General features: G+C 33.2%; 4 protein-coding genes across 8 annotated transcripts in view; 2 read left to right on the plus strand and 2 right to left on the minus strand.

The window, feature by feature from the left end:
- Positions 1–627, plus strand: part of LOC108754724 (DNA replication licensing factor Mcm5) — a 4,049-nt gene extending 3,422 nt beyond the window's left edge. The window contains exons 7-8 of the mRNA XM_018497249.1: positions 2–273; positions 379–627. Coding sequence (XP_018352751.1) covers positions 2–273; positions 379–608 — 502 coding nt within the window. The 3' untranslated portion in view covers positions 609–627. The remainder of the gene's footprint in view (position 1; positions 274–378) is intronic.
- A 39-nt stretch (positions 628–666) lies between these two features.
- LOC108754726 (alcohol dehydrogenase [NADP(+)]-like) lies at positions 667–3,060 on the minus strand. Of its 4 annotated transcripts, none has more exons than XM_018497258.1 (7): positions 2,902–3,060; positions 2,241–2,637; positions 1,930–2,094; positions 1,599–1,802; positions 1,408–1,524; positions 916–1,310; positions 667–784 (listed from the first exon to the last, which is right to left on the minus strand). In XM_018497258.1, exons 2-7 carry the CDS (start codon positions 2,301–2,303, stop codon positions 739–741), a joined length of 990 nt encoding a protein of 329 aa, XP_018352760.1. In that variant the 5' UTR covers positions 2,304–2,637; positions 2,902–3,060; the 3' UTR covers positions 667–738. The 4 variants fall into 4 exon arrangements, with proteins under 4 accessions (XP_018352760.1, XP_018352758.1, XP_018352757.1 ...); XM_018497256.1 differs by having other exon boundaries at positions 2,883–3,060; XM_018497255.1 differs by having other exon boundaries at positions 2,876–3,060.
- A 1,040-nt stretch (positions 3,061–4,100) lies between these two features.
- On the minus strand, positions 4,101–10,954 carry LOC108754797 (eIF-2-alpha kinase GCN2). The gene is made up of 14 exons (XM_018497396.1): positions 10,827–10,954; positions 10,549–10,659; positions 10,284–10,450; positions 9,949–10,210; positions 9,315–9,866; positions 8,844–9,218; positions 7,898–8,437; positions 7,609–7,763; positions 6,988–7,430; positions 6,540–6,816; positions 5,938–6,454; positions 5,385–5,867; positions 4,404–5,299; positions 4,101–4,275 (listed from the first exon to the last, which is right to left on the minus strand). Exons 2-14 carry the CDS (start codon positions 10,603–10,605, stop codon positions 4,149–4,151), a joined length of 4,851 nt encoding a protein of 1,616 aa, XP_018352898.1. The 5' UTR covers positions 10,606–10,659; positions 10,827–10,954; the 3' UTR covers positions 4,101–4,148.
- Positions 10,955–12,042: 1,088 nt separating this feature from the next.
- Positions 12,043–13,328, plus strand: LOC108754681 (uncharacterized protein KIAA1143 homolog). 2 transcript variants are annotated; one of them, XM_018497166.1, is made up of 4 exons: positions 12,043–12,148; positions 12,221–12,404; positions 12,840–12,972; positions 13,119–13,328. In XM_018497166.1, the coding sequence occupies exons 1-4, from the start codon at positions 12,129–12,131 to the stop codon at positions 13,292–13,294; spliced, it is 513 nt and encodes a 170-aa protein (XP_018352668.1). In that variant the 5' UTR covers positions 12,043–12,128; the 3' UTR covers positions 13,295–13,328. The 2 variants fall into 2 exon arrangements, with proteins under 2 accessions (XP_018352668.1, XP_018352670.1); XM_018497168.1 differs by having other exon boundaries at positions 12,043–12,131.
- Positions 13,329–13,881: the final 553 nt, after the last annotated feature.

A 13,881-nucleotide genomic window follows, 5' to 3' on the forward strand; every position in this document is an offset into this window, starting at 1 on the left:
GACGTTGTGGCCCAAGACTCAGTTCAGAGGCAGGGGACAAATTAAAAAATCGTTACGTTATGATGCGAGCTGGTACAAGAGAACATGAGAAAGATGCTGAAAAAAGATTATCGATACCTATAACAGTCCGGCAGCTTGAAGCTATTATACGAATTTCCGAAGCCTTGGCCAAAATGCAGTTACAACCCTTTGCTACTGAACTCCATATTAATGAAGCTTTAAGGCTCTTTCATGTATCTACATTGGAAGCTGCAATGTCTGGTTCATTAGCAGGTAAGCTACAAATTGATAAATATAGAATATATTATATTTCGTATGTATAGCCCAAAAAAATACTTTACAAAGTTTTATAACGTGTATATTGCGATCTGTCATCAGGAGCAGAAGGATTTACCTCGGAAGAGGATCATGAAATATTGACCCGCATTGAAAAACAATTGAAGAGTAGATTTCCTATTGGACATCAAGTATCTGAACAAAATATTGTGAAAGATTTTCTTAAGCAGTCATTTCCAGAACGCGCTATTTACAAAGTTATACATACGATGATACGCCGCGGTGAACTTCAGCATCGTTTGCAACGTAAAATGTTATACAGACTGCATTGAAAAATAACAGAAACTTCTGCGATGTATAATTACATAATACATTTACAACGTATCATGCTCGTTTGGTATGTTATGTATTTCTTGTTCAACTATTTTTATACAAACTAATGACTTGCATGTTAAATTATGATTAAGGAAGTTCATTTTTAAACGGATACTGTGGATGATGTTCAATTCTGAAATAGACAATAATGTAAGTAAATTTTATATGAATTTTACAATTTTTATAAATTATAAGATATAGTCCTTAAATACATTTTTGTGACGAAATATAATAACAAGATGAAACATATTTTTTAATACTTACCCTTTAAAAAATAAGAAATTAAAAATTCGCCCATCAGTACCTCTGTCTAAGGTACTCAAGACTTCCATGTTTTTCTCTGTTAAAGAAAAATCGAATAAATCGATATTTGACTTGATTCTTTCTGGGGACGAACTCTTAGGGATAATTACAACACCTAGTTGTAGTAAATGACGCAATAAAACTTGTGCTGTCGTTTTTTTATGCTCTGCAGCAATTTTTTTAACAATCGGATGATTTAGCAAGTCAGAAAATGCACTTGAAGTATAGTTATATTTTGCTTGAAAGTGCGTCTTTGCAGCTGGAGAGCCTAATGGACTATAACCTGTTACAACGATATTATACTTCTTGCATAATTCTCGAATTGGCGTCTGCTGCATATATGCATGTAACTCTACCTAAAAATGTTAAATATCGTTATCTTGATAATGTCTTATCGATGTGAAGATTAAACTGCATTTAATAGATAAATTTATATATCGCTCAACGATTTACCTGTAAATTACTTGGCTTAATTTGTGCGTTTTCCCAAATGGTCGAAATCTGCTTTTCGTTAAAGTTGCTTAAACCTATAGATCTAGTGCGTCCTGATTCAACTTGCTTCTCCATCTCCTGCAAAATAATTTTGCTCTTTCAAAGATTTCTTTTATATCATGACAATACGTTATACAAAATTGATTCCATACTTTCCACACTGAGACAGGATCTGTGTCAAAATCGAGTATGTAACTTCCATCCTCGTTCGTTGCTGCAGTGCACGTATTTTCATTGAATTTAAATGCAAAGGGCATATGAACAAGATACATGTCTAAGTAATCCAAGCTAAGTTTCTTTAATGATAATTTAATGAACTTTTCTACATCGGATGGTCGATTACCAAAATTGGGTAACTGAAATAAAATTTACAAGATTCTTTAAATACAGTTATGTTTTTTTACAGAAAGACAGTAATATTATAAATTATTAAATAGTAAATTGCGACAATCAACTCTACTAAACTCAAATACGATACATTACCTTTGTCGTGATAAAAAGTTCTTCTCTAGTACCACCTTTGTCAAACCATTTTTTCAAAGCTCTGCCAATTGCATCCTCATTATTATAATTTGCTGCTGTATCAATATGTCTGTAACCACATTCCAAGGCAGTGCTCACAACAGTTTCAATCTCTTCTGGTTTAGCCTAGAGAAAAGTTATTTTACTCTTTTCACCAGATCACTTTGTATAAACATTTTGTTATAAAATAGTGATGACAAAAAAATACATGATTGGTAAGATACATTACTATTATCAATTATCATTATAACATTCTAATATTATTTTGTCACCTGCCACGTTCCTAGTCCCACTGTAGGCATATCATATCCTGACAGCAATTGTATAGAATGCATGCTAGATTTCTTATTGATGTTCTATTATAACAGATGTAGCACAGTTGTCAAATTAAAAATGTGTTAAAACAGCATTGCCATTTAGAAATAGTTCCACATTTAAGTTCGTTACATCATATTAATTTTAGATCAAGTTTCGAGATTAATGTAGTACACTTGGTAGGTGATACACTTGGACAGGCTGTTTCTAAAGTTAGAATAGCTGTACACTAGCGAACACGCGAGTCTCTAAGGTCCCTGCATATAGCAATTGTAGTCATATATATCGTTTCGAAGTCGTATTGATTCGAGGAGGGTTGCGCCGCCAGATAATTGATTTCAACAAGAACGTGTGCTATTTTAAGAAGAAACAAAATTGAAACAGACTGTGGATAATATTTGAAATTTATATTAAAAAATGCTATCGACTTTTATACCACTATAAATTATATGATCACATGTAACTTTTTCGCTAGAGCGAAAACGTGAAAAGTGAAAATTTTTATGTATGCATGTTCGTACATATACACACATACAAAGAATTTTCACTTTTCACATTTTCCACCCTAGGGAAAAAGTTACATAATCGCTACCCTTAACTGAATCTTATTCAGATCACCAGCTTCCGTCTCCTATTTTTCACGTATTGCACGTCGTCAATATTCAACTTTCAAGATTTATCTCTCCGTGATCGACATTCGACATTCTATGAAACAATAAACTAAAACAAATGATATCGTAAAATTGAACATTGGCGGTGTTCCAACGTTCAATTTTTCATGGTGGTGTTCCAAAATTTACTAAGGATCTACAGTGCGCGCAAGTGTACGTGACGTAAACTATAGATTTTCAGTTACTGGCTGAAACTTCAGTAAATTTTGGAACACAGCGAATGATAAAATAAAAAGATATAGGGTGTTTGTTAAGTAAGATCGGAACCGCCGAATTGGGGGGTGTAGAATGAGTTAAGGGGAACAAAAAAGTCTTATATCATTTTATAAATTTTTTCAGAATTTTTTCAGAATTTTTCAATACCATATTTTCTCATAATAAAAATAAGAAAATGCAATACTAAAAAGTTGATAAAAAATTCTGAAAAAATTCTTAGAGTTCTATGAGAAGAAAATAAACAATTTTTATCTCTTATAGTTTTTTTTTGTAAAATTGATAGTATTTGAGAAACAAATTATAAAAAATTAATATTCGGCCATTTTTAGTAATTAATATTGTATTAACTATTACTATGAAAATTGTAAAATTCAATGCGGCTCCGATCTTACTTAAGAGACACCTAAATATGAAGTACACCTGTATACCTAAATATGACACGTTGATAAAATATAACACGGCTGCGATATAATTGCGGTATACAATTATATTCATATAAATCAAGCGTAAAATTTAGAAAGGATTATCTTCTCTTGCCACGAGTTTATAATCATATTATTTATTTTTATATACATAAAAATAGATTTGTTTTTAATTTTAGAAAAAATAATTCATGTGTGTACAAAATACGTGTGCGCACGCACACACAAGTCTTTTGAATATATTTAAATCTTACAGTAAGGATTGAAACAATTGAAGAAAATATATGCAACAAAATATTTAATGTTGTAATAATAAACACGCTTAATTTTATATCGAATCCAGAAATCTATTTTAGAGCGTCATGTCATATATACAGTCTCATTTTTTTTTATTAAATGTAATGTTTAAAAATATACATAATGTAGTACAAAAAATGTTTAACTATCTAATACTTATTTTGTATGTTCGATCTATTAACATACATTCCAATTACTCATCATTATTAATTTCACATAATTATTATGAAAATATATTTTTCGGCTTCGATAATATATCTTAGACTAAAGTCATGTGTTTACTGTCTATCAAACTGTAAAGTATCTCTACAGGCTTGGACTTTTCATTCCTTAATTTCCTCATACCCTCGCAGATTTCTTTTATATATTTCTTATGCCGTGGATGTCTATAAAAATAATATAATCAATATTATCGACACTAGTAAAGATTGTTTATTATTTTATACAACATAACATAATATATTAAATATATGTAGTATGTAATATTATATATATATATTTGTGTAATACTCACTTGTCTATTATAATCTGAATACTTTTTTGGAAAGCTTGTTCCTCCTCGTCGATCTCCAGAAAACTGATTAGCGTTCTTATAACAGATATTTCCAAAAAGACTGCAAAGATTTCTACAGGAACTTTATGTGATATTCTTTGCAAGTAAGATGACATTTGTGCTAATATGGTATTTTTGAAACTTCTTTTGCCACTTCCGGACAGTTTATCTCGCTCAGAGAGAATGAAACCTACGGTAACATTAACCGGATTGCTAGGCACTACTGATATATCATTCGCGCTCATTTTACTTTCGGACCTATTCAAGATTGGCAACGCGTTTTCGGACTGTCGTTGTAAATATTCTACAATATCCTGTATAGTGTTCCATTTCTTCTCTTGAAATCGGTCCCTTTCCCATGTTAGCACTCTTAAAGTACTATTTCTTAATAATACTATATGACTTATAGAATTTTCTTGGCAGTATTCTAGTATTTCCTCCATAGTGCATAGATCTAACGTTGTAACCTTCAATCCTAATGACCAGATTTCCCGTAATATATTAATCATGTCCTTTTCTCCTCTTCCTTCGTTTTCTGAATTTCCCTCGCAGCATATAGCCACATCAATACCGTATTTACTTTCACTACCCTCACACTCCTCGACACCAGCGGACACCAATTTATCTAACGATATACTAATACCAGCACCGTATTGTTTTATTTCCTTACTGGCCATTCCGGTGCGCTCTAAAACTTTTCTAAATGACACTAGCATTTTATCATATCGACCGCCCGCAGCTATGATGTCTTGACCACATCGTCTCCGTCTATACTTCAGTTCGCAAGTTATTTGATATATCACACCACTATATTGTTGTACATTGTACGTTAATAAAGGTACGACAGTAATAGGCCACTGAAATATGATAGAAAAAGAAATAAAAAGAATGCTTATGTAAATGACTTATACAAATTATATAAAGACATTATTATAACATTACCTTAACACCCAAACTTTCTACATTAGATGTTACAGTCTCTATATCGCTCATGCCTTCTTTGGCTAAACGAGCAGCTTCTCCTTTTCTTTTCGTTAATGTCCTTAAGACACTATTGATTTTCGTAACAGAGCTTTCCGTTTCAAGCAAATTAAAAAGCGTTTCCATGGCTTGATCGGTTAAGCATAAACTTATCAAATGCGTTTGGACTTGAAATTTAGTTAACTTTCCGTCGCGAGCATCCTGCAATATGGAATATATGTCCTGATACTTGTCTTTCTCTACGCCACAATACATTAACACAGCTTTCAATAGCGACGTATGATTCAGGCGCACTATGAAATTATGTTCTCGGATCTGTGGTAACTCATTGAAGATCTCCCATATAATGAAGATCAATTCAGCCTCTGGCATTAAATTGTTATTTACAGGACTAATGATATCAAAAGCACATTCGTATAATTCCCTTGGATGAAATCCTCGTGCCTACGATAATTCGATATCAACAGATATTAATTTGCAATCATACATGCAAGATATTACTTACAATACATACCTTTTTGTCTCTGAAAACACGTTCGATAGCGTATCTTCGAATATGCGAAATATTATTCCATACAACGTATCTAGCAAAAGGAGTACGAAGATCATGAGGTATAGAGACTATACTGCCAGTACGGGTCATCAATTTTACGCTAGACTCAGTAAAGTTAGAATGCTGAATGGATTTAGGCATTAACAACGGGGTCGCGAGGTATATTCCGCCGTGCTTTTGAAATATCTCAATGATTTTTTGTTTTACGCTTTCCTGCAGAAATTGCCTTTTTGAGGAAAGAACACTTAGTGTTCCCCTAGCAGGCAAATTCATATCATAAGTAATATCTTCTGCCGGCGTAACGTCTTGCGTGAAACACGACGTCACTAAATATCTATATGCTTTACTTTGACTATTAGATAACGTGTGGCGCATTACTTCTTGCAATTCTGTATCTTCTAATGGCGGCGGCAAGAATGCAGACGAAAGTAATTCCTGAGCGGTAGGACGTTGACTTGGATCGTGATTCAACAGCCAACTAATATGGATAAAGTTTAATCATTATTTCGTATTTTATATATCTTAGAATGATATAACATGCATTGTCAAATCAATTTTTTTACCATATGATATGAATTTGAGGCGGTACATCTGTTTCTGGTATATCCGGGGGAAAGACGATTTCTTTCGAGCGTAAATTCAACAGAACCTTGACACGCTCCATTCCGGTAGTCAGTGGTTTGTACGTCATTTCGAAGAAAATAATTCCCAAGCTGTAAATATCCACTTTTTGATTGTAAATTGCTTTGGCAGTTTTTGCGGAAAGTTCAGGAGCTACATATAAAGCTGTCCCAACTTGACCAGTAAGAGATCCTAATTCTTCTACATCATAACTTCCACCTTGAAAAAACATGATAAAACCGATAATATAATTTATCATCAATACATCACATGTAACTGTATAAGGCGCATGTAACCATATAATTTATTGATCTTTTTCAGAGCAAACTTATATTTGCGCATAATACAATTGATCAATCGATGAATTCAAAATATCGTCTATACTTGTACCTTTTTCAAATTGTGATTCTTTATCAGCATCGATGGTCTGAACTAACGATGACAATATATTAGTCGTGGCCAATCCGAAATCTCCTATCTTGACGTGATCATTACTATCGAGGAAAATGTTCACAGGTTTCAAATCTCTATGTATCATACCCTGCTGGTGAATATGCGCCAAACCTTCTACAATTTCTCGAAAGAGCCTCCAAAAACGTTCTTCATCTTCATATAAACCATTATCTATGGCAGTTCTTAATGTGCTTTTCTCACAGAATTCCATTTGTATGTACATAAATTGTATTTCTTTTACTGTTACATCTTCGCTAGAAGTTTCAGTATCTTTAACATCATTGTTGGAAACGTCCAGCGTAACTGCGCATTTTTGTGATATATCGTCTCTTTCGAATTCAATACTATCGGAAGACTCAATATGTAATAAAGTTCGCATTCTGTAAGAGACGAAATTCAAATCAGCTTTTCAAATAGTAAGTAGTTTCTTTGTGCATCATATCTTAAATATAAAATTGCATAAACGTTATAATAATATAAATGAAATGAAATAAGTTGAATAAAAATATTAAATATTACAGTGGGATATATAATTTCAGAAAAAGAAAATAATCTTACAGAAATGCGCAGTGTTCTTCGCTATCGGAATCAGTCGATGCATCGCTGTTCTCATCGTCACTATCAGTCACATTCGCCCGAGATTCGTACGATATATTCCATTCAACATCGCGTAACGGTGGAGCAAATTTTTCTATCTCATCACTTTCCAGATGCTAAAATTCACGTCATGTTTTTATACAGCGCAAAAGTCTGATTACAATTATATATAATTCAACATTATAAAGTAGAATGTTGTTACGGCTCTTCTTGTTACGAGCGACGTAATCGTTATCGTGAATATAATTACATTAACTATATCTGCTTTATCCTGCGTGGTGGTTATTCTATCTGAAGATGTGGTGATCGGCGTAAAATGACTATGCCTGACTGAATCATCCAAAGTAGCACTTTCAATCCACGAATTGTAATAACGTACTACATTTTCATGATTCATTCTAGAGAGCAATTTAACTTCGCGTGTAATGTTCCTATTCAACTGTTTTTTCTTTGGATTTAATTCTATGCGTTTGATAGCGTAGACACCGCCATCTAATTTATTTCTCACTTTCAAAACATCGCCGAAGGCTCCTTTTCCCAGCCATTTCAGCACTTCAAATTCATTTTGTATTCTTGATTGCCTACCCATCGATGGCAAATGTAACTGAATATCGATATCCGGTTCTTCTGGCTCTAAATTTTTCTCTTTCTCATCGTGATCCGGTACTGAAGGTGATAAACCTCGTGCTAATGGTATTTTTATAAAACCATGTTGTTGCAATTGCTCTGCAGACCAACGCATTCTTTCGTCGTCAATGAGACATTTTGAAATAAAGTCTCTCAAGTGAAGCTAAAAGAAATTATTTAACTTAGGATACGCGCGTCTATTGTTGGCACTTTATGAGAAAAACGTATGTATTACACAAATAGCAAATTTGGTCACTTACACTACATTAGTGCATACTGAAAGAATACATGAAATCAGCCAAGTTAAATGTAAAAGTATATAAACTTTAGTATAAAATATATACATTTTAAATAATTAAATATCCAATAATGTGACAGTGTCATATTGTTTAACAGAATATATATGTATCATTTTATTGTCAAAATCTATATTACATATTATTTCATTTTAAAGAATACATTATGCTACTGCATTGAACATTCAGATACTTCACATAAAGTAGTCTTTAATATGTACTAATTCAGTGTAATACTAATGACAGATTTTCTATTACTAGAAGGAAATCTACCTGTGGGATTACTGTTAGATCGATTTCTTCCCCGGATATAATGGTTCCTTTTAATAACGAAAGCAATAATATTCCATATCTGTATATATCTGCCTTTTTGCCACCTCGGCCTTGAATCGTTGGAAAATCATGTTCAGTCTTTACTAAGGAATTCGAATGATACATGTCTGACAATCTCTTATCTAAAGAATAATCGGACAATCTTACGACACCCATATGGTCTATATAAATGCTGGTGTCTCGTAAATCTTTATGCACTACATTATTCTCGTGGAGGTATTGCAATGCGTCGAGGACACCCGTCGCCAAATGCCTCAACATGTCGATGTCGACTGGAATGTTTTCCATCAGGAAGAACGAGCACGTGGTGCCAACCTACTTTTACATACAATATCATAAAACGTGAAAACCATTCTTAATCTTATCAAATATTGCTGCTCCAAAGCAATATATGTGCACATATTTACATACCACGAACTCTTGAAGCACGTAAATCACCACGTTATTGTTATTTTGCAAATATTTCATATTTAAATAATGTACAAGATTTGGATGATGCAATTTGTACAAGTGATTCAACTCTTGCTCCAAACTGGCAATCTGTTTCATGGCATATTGTATATCGATGGTTACTTCTTGAGTAGAGCAACCATTTGCCATCGCGCATTTCAACGTCCATTCTGTGATAGCTAATAATTCTCCAGTAGTCTCATCCACGCCGGCGTATACTATGGAACCCTTCGTACCATGTCCCAAGCATTTGCCTCGGTGCACTTGTCTCTCGCCTTTATTACTGTCGAAATGGATGAGTTTAGTACCCCTATGCTCGCACAATGATCCTTCAGAGCTTTCCGACGTGCTCACACATCGACGTCTAAAACGGCTCGTCCCTCGTTCGTGCGGAGATGATGGGATGGATCGAAAGACAATATCAGAATCTGTGGTCAATCGAACTGTTTCCTTTCGATTACGCATCTCAGCTTTCAGGGCTTCCTGACGTTTTTGTATGGCATCTTGCAGAACCTATGGAAATATCCATAATAACATTAATCAAACATTATAATGTGCAATTGAGATACATGAACCAACCAATATTAAATCAAACCTGTCTCTCTTTATCTTCTTTCATTTGCTTCTCTTGCATCTCATATTGTTTTTTTTCTTGATTTCTTGATACCATCTCCTCATAAAAACTACTGTAACTCGGTTTGTTATGTTCGTGCAGATATTTCTGGACATGCTGACTGAATTCAAAAATCATAACTTCACCCTTTAACTTTTGTGCTAAATTTTCGAGCTCAGATGACAAAACTGCAACCTGTTGATGAGACAAGCCTCTGCTGTCTTGCAGTTGAATAGTTGGTACTCTAAAATATGACAAATAAATTATGTAGGCGTTATGAAATAAATATGGTACATATTGAAAGATGTAAAACTTACTCATGAGGATATTTGTCGCAGCACGTAATATGCAAATCTATCTGTGCATAGACTTCCGCTGGTCCGGACATACCTTTCTGCGGTGTCAGGGTAACAACAATATCTAGGGGTTGCCATTTCTTTTTATTCTTCTTCCTCAAGTCACGCAATTCATCACCAAAAATGGACTATTATAAATGACAAAATAGAATTATTAAGAGAGATTACATCGCATGGCTTGGAAAATGTTACTTTTTGCCACGTGCTTACTTAGCGCGTCATATACCTTCAAGACTTCCAATTCATTTTGCTGCCGAACTTTACATGATTCTACGTGAGACATTTTGCCACGTCGCTATGTACCCATATCATATGTAGATTAGCATCAAGTTTTAAACTAAATAAACAGAATAATATGAAAGAGAGAAAATTCCGTAATTAATTCCGGCACATACGTGATTTTAACGTCGTGTCTCGAGGATAAATTCAATAAAATATAATAAAAATAGACCACAGTAGTATCGGAAGCTGTCGAGACTGTGTACACATGTTATGTATACATACAATTTACATGCGTATTCCGACAAACGCGTGAATGACACACGTGCAGAAAAACACCGCGATCAATCGGAACCGGTAACCTCTGCTCACTGGATTCATTAAACGAGACTACATCGTGATCGTGAATTCACGGTACTGATACTCCGTACTCGACTTTCACCTCGGATTTCCTTGGAAATATCAAATGTATCAAGCTTACGTGCCGGTCTCATCGACTAACTTTAATCGGTCGATTAAGGGCCAGTTTCACCAACGCCAGTTTATCCGTCGATTAACTTTTGAGTATTGCCAACTGCTAAACTGAAAATTCATCAACTCTCTAATCTAATTTCGAAAGTATGTATTTGTAAAAAAATAGTCAAATATATTTGTGCGTGCATTTCAATGTTTTATTTATTATCTCCACACAACACTTTTTCTTTACTTACTAACAAGAATAAGAGAAAGACAGATTTTTAAGTCTTCCTGTTGGCTATTCTGGTGATGAAGTTAATCGACGGATAAGCTTAACTGATGTTCGTGAAACTGGCATTAAATATTGCCAACTGCAAGACTTGAAAACCTCCTTTTCTGGCGGAGTACTCACGTGCTCGATTTGTATTGACTTTTTCGCGATTGAGAAATGGATAGATGAAGACTAATCGACTATAATCGAATATGATAGGATTTCTACAATGCTTCTTAAGTTTTGAACGTTTTGAATTTTAAATCGTAACCCAGCAAACGAGAATGGATTGAAATGAATTGAAATGGATTCAGATTTTCAGAAATATCGATTCACGAATGTTAAAATGAATGCTTTTCAATCCTGAATGCATTTTTATTCATTTATAGAAATTGCATGGAGACATCTCTATGTCTTTCAATCTAAAAATAATATTAGCTTTTTCTGTGAATACTGTTCAATTTAAAATTTTGAATAAGAAATGCAGTTTTTCAATCCAATTGCATCCAATTAGATCTAATTGAATTCAATTGAATCCAAAAAAAGTATTCGCTATTTAAAATACGCATTCGGATAAAAAAAAATTTCAATCCATTCTCGTTTGCTGGGAAGACATTAACCAATCAGAGTCGATTGTGAGAGGAATAATCGACTGTGATTGGTCAATTTCTTACACTTAAAACTTAAATTTTACGCTTTAAATTCCATTGTAGACGCCGCTTTAAGGACCGCTCAGAACTAAAGCCTGTTTTACAATAGAGTTGCAAATCGTAAACCGTGAATGAACAAACAAATCCTCTGCTTCCTGAAGAGGTTATCGTTGGAGTTGAATCCTTATTCTTTGGATCCTTCTTTGTCTCATGGTATTGTGTTCTTTGTAGTGAGTCGGAAATCCAAATAGGAATTTTAAGAAGAGAAGAAAAAGTAGACTGACGGAGAGCTCTGTTTACAGTTATCATTTTAGTGTGACAGGTTATCGTGTTTTTCAAACAATCTTTTGTGGAGAACGTCACGTTAACAAAATTATGTCACGAAAAAAACACAATGTATCGTATATCAAACCGAACGAACCAAAATTTCTACGAGAGCTGAAGGAACAAATTGGATATAAAGAAGGTCCTACTGTTGATACGAAAGTATGATTCTCTACAAAAGGATATGGCACACAAAAAATTTAAACAATAAGCAAATTAATTTTGAATTTGCTACAGTTTACGTTATTGTCTTATGGTTTCTATTGTGATTGACCAATTCGCTTCATGTATTACTGCTTAAGTTTTTTATGTGTCATAATTATAAATTGTTGTGTTTGGATATTAATGCTTAATACTCATGTTTACTTTTTTTTTTTGTAAAATTACAATTCGTATCCTAATGCAGATTAATATTAATCAACTTTTTCTCGATTCTATTCTTTATTTTCTTCTAGTTCTTAACACTAAACAAAGATAAATGATAAATTGAACTGAGATTGAAGTTAATACACTGTCTACACTGATAGAAACAAACATAAAAATGTAGCATAGAATATATAAGCATAGAATTAACAATATATTCACTTGTTAAATTAGAGAGAAGTTTTACCAAAAGTATCCGATGATGAAAGGGAAGAATTGGCTGATGAGCAACCTGTTGTTGTTGTGTTAAATTCTGATGATTTAACGGCGGAAGAAGCAGATGCTTTTAAAAAACAGAAAAAAAAAGGTATAGATTCAATATAGAGGCTACTCTAAATCTACATGTAATATTGAATATGGCATTATATAGCAAAACATGTAATTAAATATCTTATGAATTGCATTTAATTTTTTATGATCTAATTTTTTATTGATCTAAGTTATCAATTGCAGAAGAAAATAATGCCCCAGCTGATCTATCTAAGAAGATTATATTTCGCAAGACTAAAATAGCAGAAACAGATTCTGATACAATTATCACAGATAAACCTGTGAAAAAGAAAGCAAAAAGAGAAAAGCAAAAAATCGTCCTATCCTTCGATGATAATGACAATGATGAGGAACGATGATGGATGGCGTTGAATGTTGAATTCTTAATATTTGATGAATGTACATATTACAGTATATATAAATTATATTTTTTGTAAATACTTTATGGTGTATATTATAATTGAAATTATATGACGAATTATTACTATTATTTTATTGATTTAAGAATTATTGCTAATATTACTAGAGAAGCCCTTGTGAAAAAGACTGAGTTATAAAATATTTCGTAAGAAATTTTCGTTTTTCGTTGTCCGAGATAAAAGTTGTCATGTTTCAGAAGAGACAAGAAATGCGATTATCGATAAACGATTGAAAGACGAAGGAAAGTCAACGAGACATAAAACAAGAAACAGGAAGAAAAATAATTTACAGCATCTATGCACTATAGATTAGGTTAAAACGTATTTAGTAATGTAATTAAGGTTAAGAAATATTAAAATAAAACTTATGTATATGGAACGCTGATAGAGTCTCTCGCGATACGCGCGCGCGCGCGTGCATTGCAAACGAAAAAGTCTATTACATATATAATTACTTTTATTAAAAATCTCTTTTCAAATTCTCTCGTATTAATATAACGAATCGCCATATCAATTCTACATCATTG

The sequence above is a fragment of the Trachymyrmex septentrionalis genome, unplaced genomic scaffold (genome assembly GCF_001594115.1).
Source record: "Trachymyrmex septentrionalis isolate Tsep2-gDNA-1 unplaced genomic scaffold, Tsep1.0 scaffold80, whole genome shotgun sequence".
Lineage (NCBI taxonomy): Eukaryota > Metazoa > Arthropoda > Insecta > Hymenoptera > Formicidae > Trachymyrmex > Trachymyrmex septentrionalis.

Excerpts from the sequence above, each read along its gene's own strand:
- LOC108754726 (XM_018497258.1), bottom strand. The coding sequence starts at position 2,303 with ATGCATTCTATACAATTGCTGTCAGGATATGATATGCCTACAGTGGGA. Across the intron at positions 2,095-2,240 it reads TGGGACTAGGAACGTGGCAG|GCTAAACCAGAAGAGATTGA; the intron begins GTGACAAAATAA and ends ACTTTTCTCTAG. Across the intron at positions 1,525-1,598 it reads ATCCTGTCTCAGTGTGGAAA|GAGATGGAGAAGCAAGTTGA; the intron begins GTATGGAATCAA and ends ATTATTTTGCAG.
- LOC108754797 (XM_018497396.1), bottom strand. The coding sequence starts at position 10,605 with ATGTCTCACGTAGAATCATGTAAAGTTCGGCAGCAAAATGAATTGGAA. Across the intron at positions 8,438-8,843 it reads ATCTAACAGTAATCCCACAG|CTTCACTTGAGAGACTTTAT; the intron begins GTAGATTTCCTT and ends AATTTCTTTTAG. Across the intron at positions 7,764-7,897 it reads ATAAAGCAGATATAGTTAAT|CATCTGGAAAGTGATGAGAT; the intron begins GTAATTATATTC and ends CGTGAATTTTAG.
- LOC108754681 (XM_018497166.1), top strand. The coding sequence starts at position 12,129 with ATGGTATTGTGTTCTTTGTA. Across the intron at positions 12,405-12,839 it reads GTCCTACTGTTGATACGAAA|AGAGAAGTTTTACCAAAAGT; the intron begins GTATGATTCTCT and ends TTGTTAAATTAG. Across the intron at positions 12,973-13,118 it reads TAAAAAACAGAAAAAAAAAG|AAGAAAATAATGCCCCAGCT; the intron begins GTATAGATTCAA and ends TATCAATTGCAG.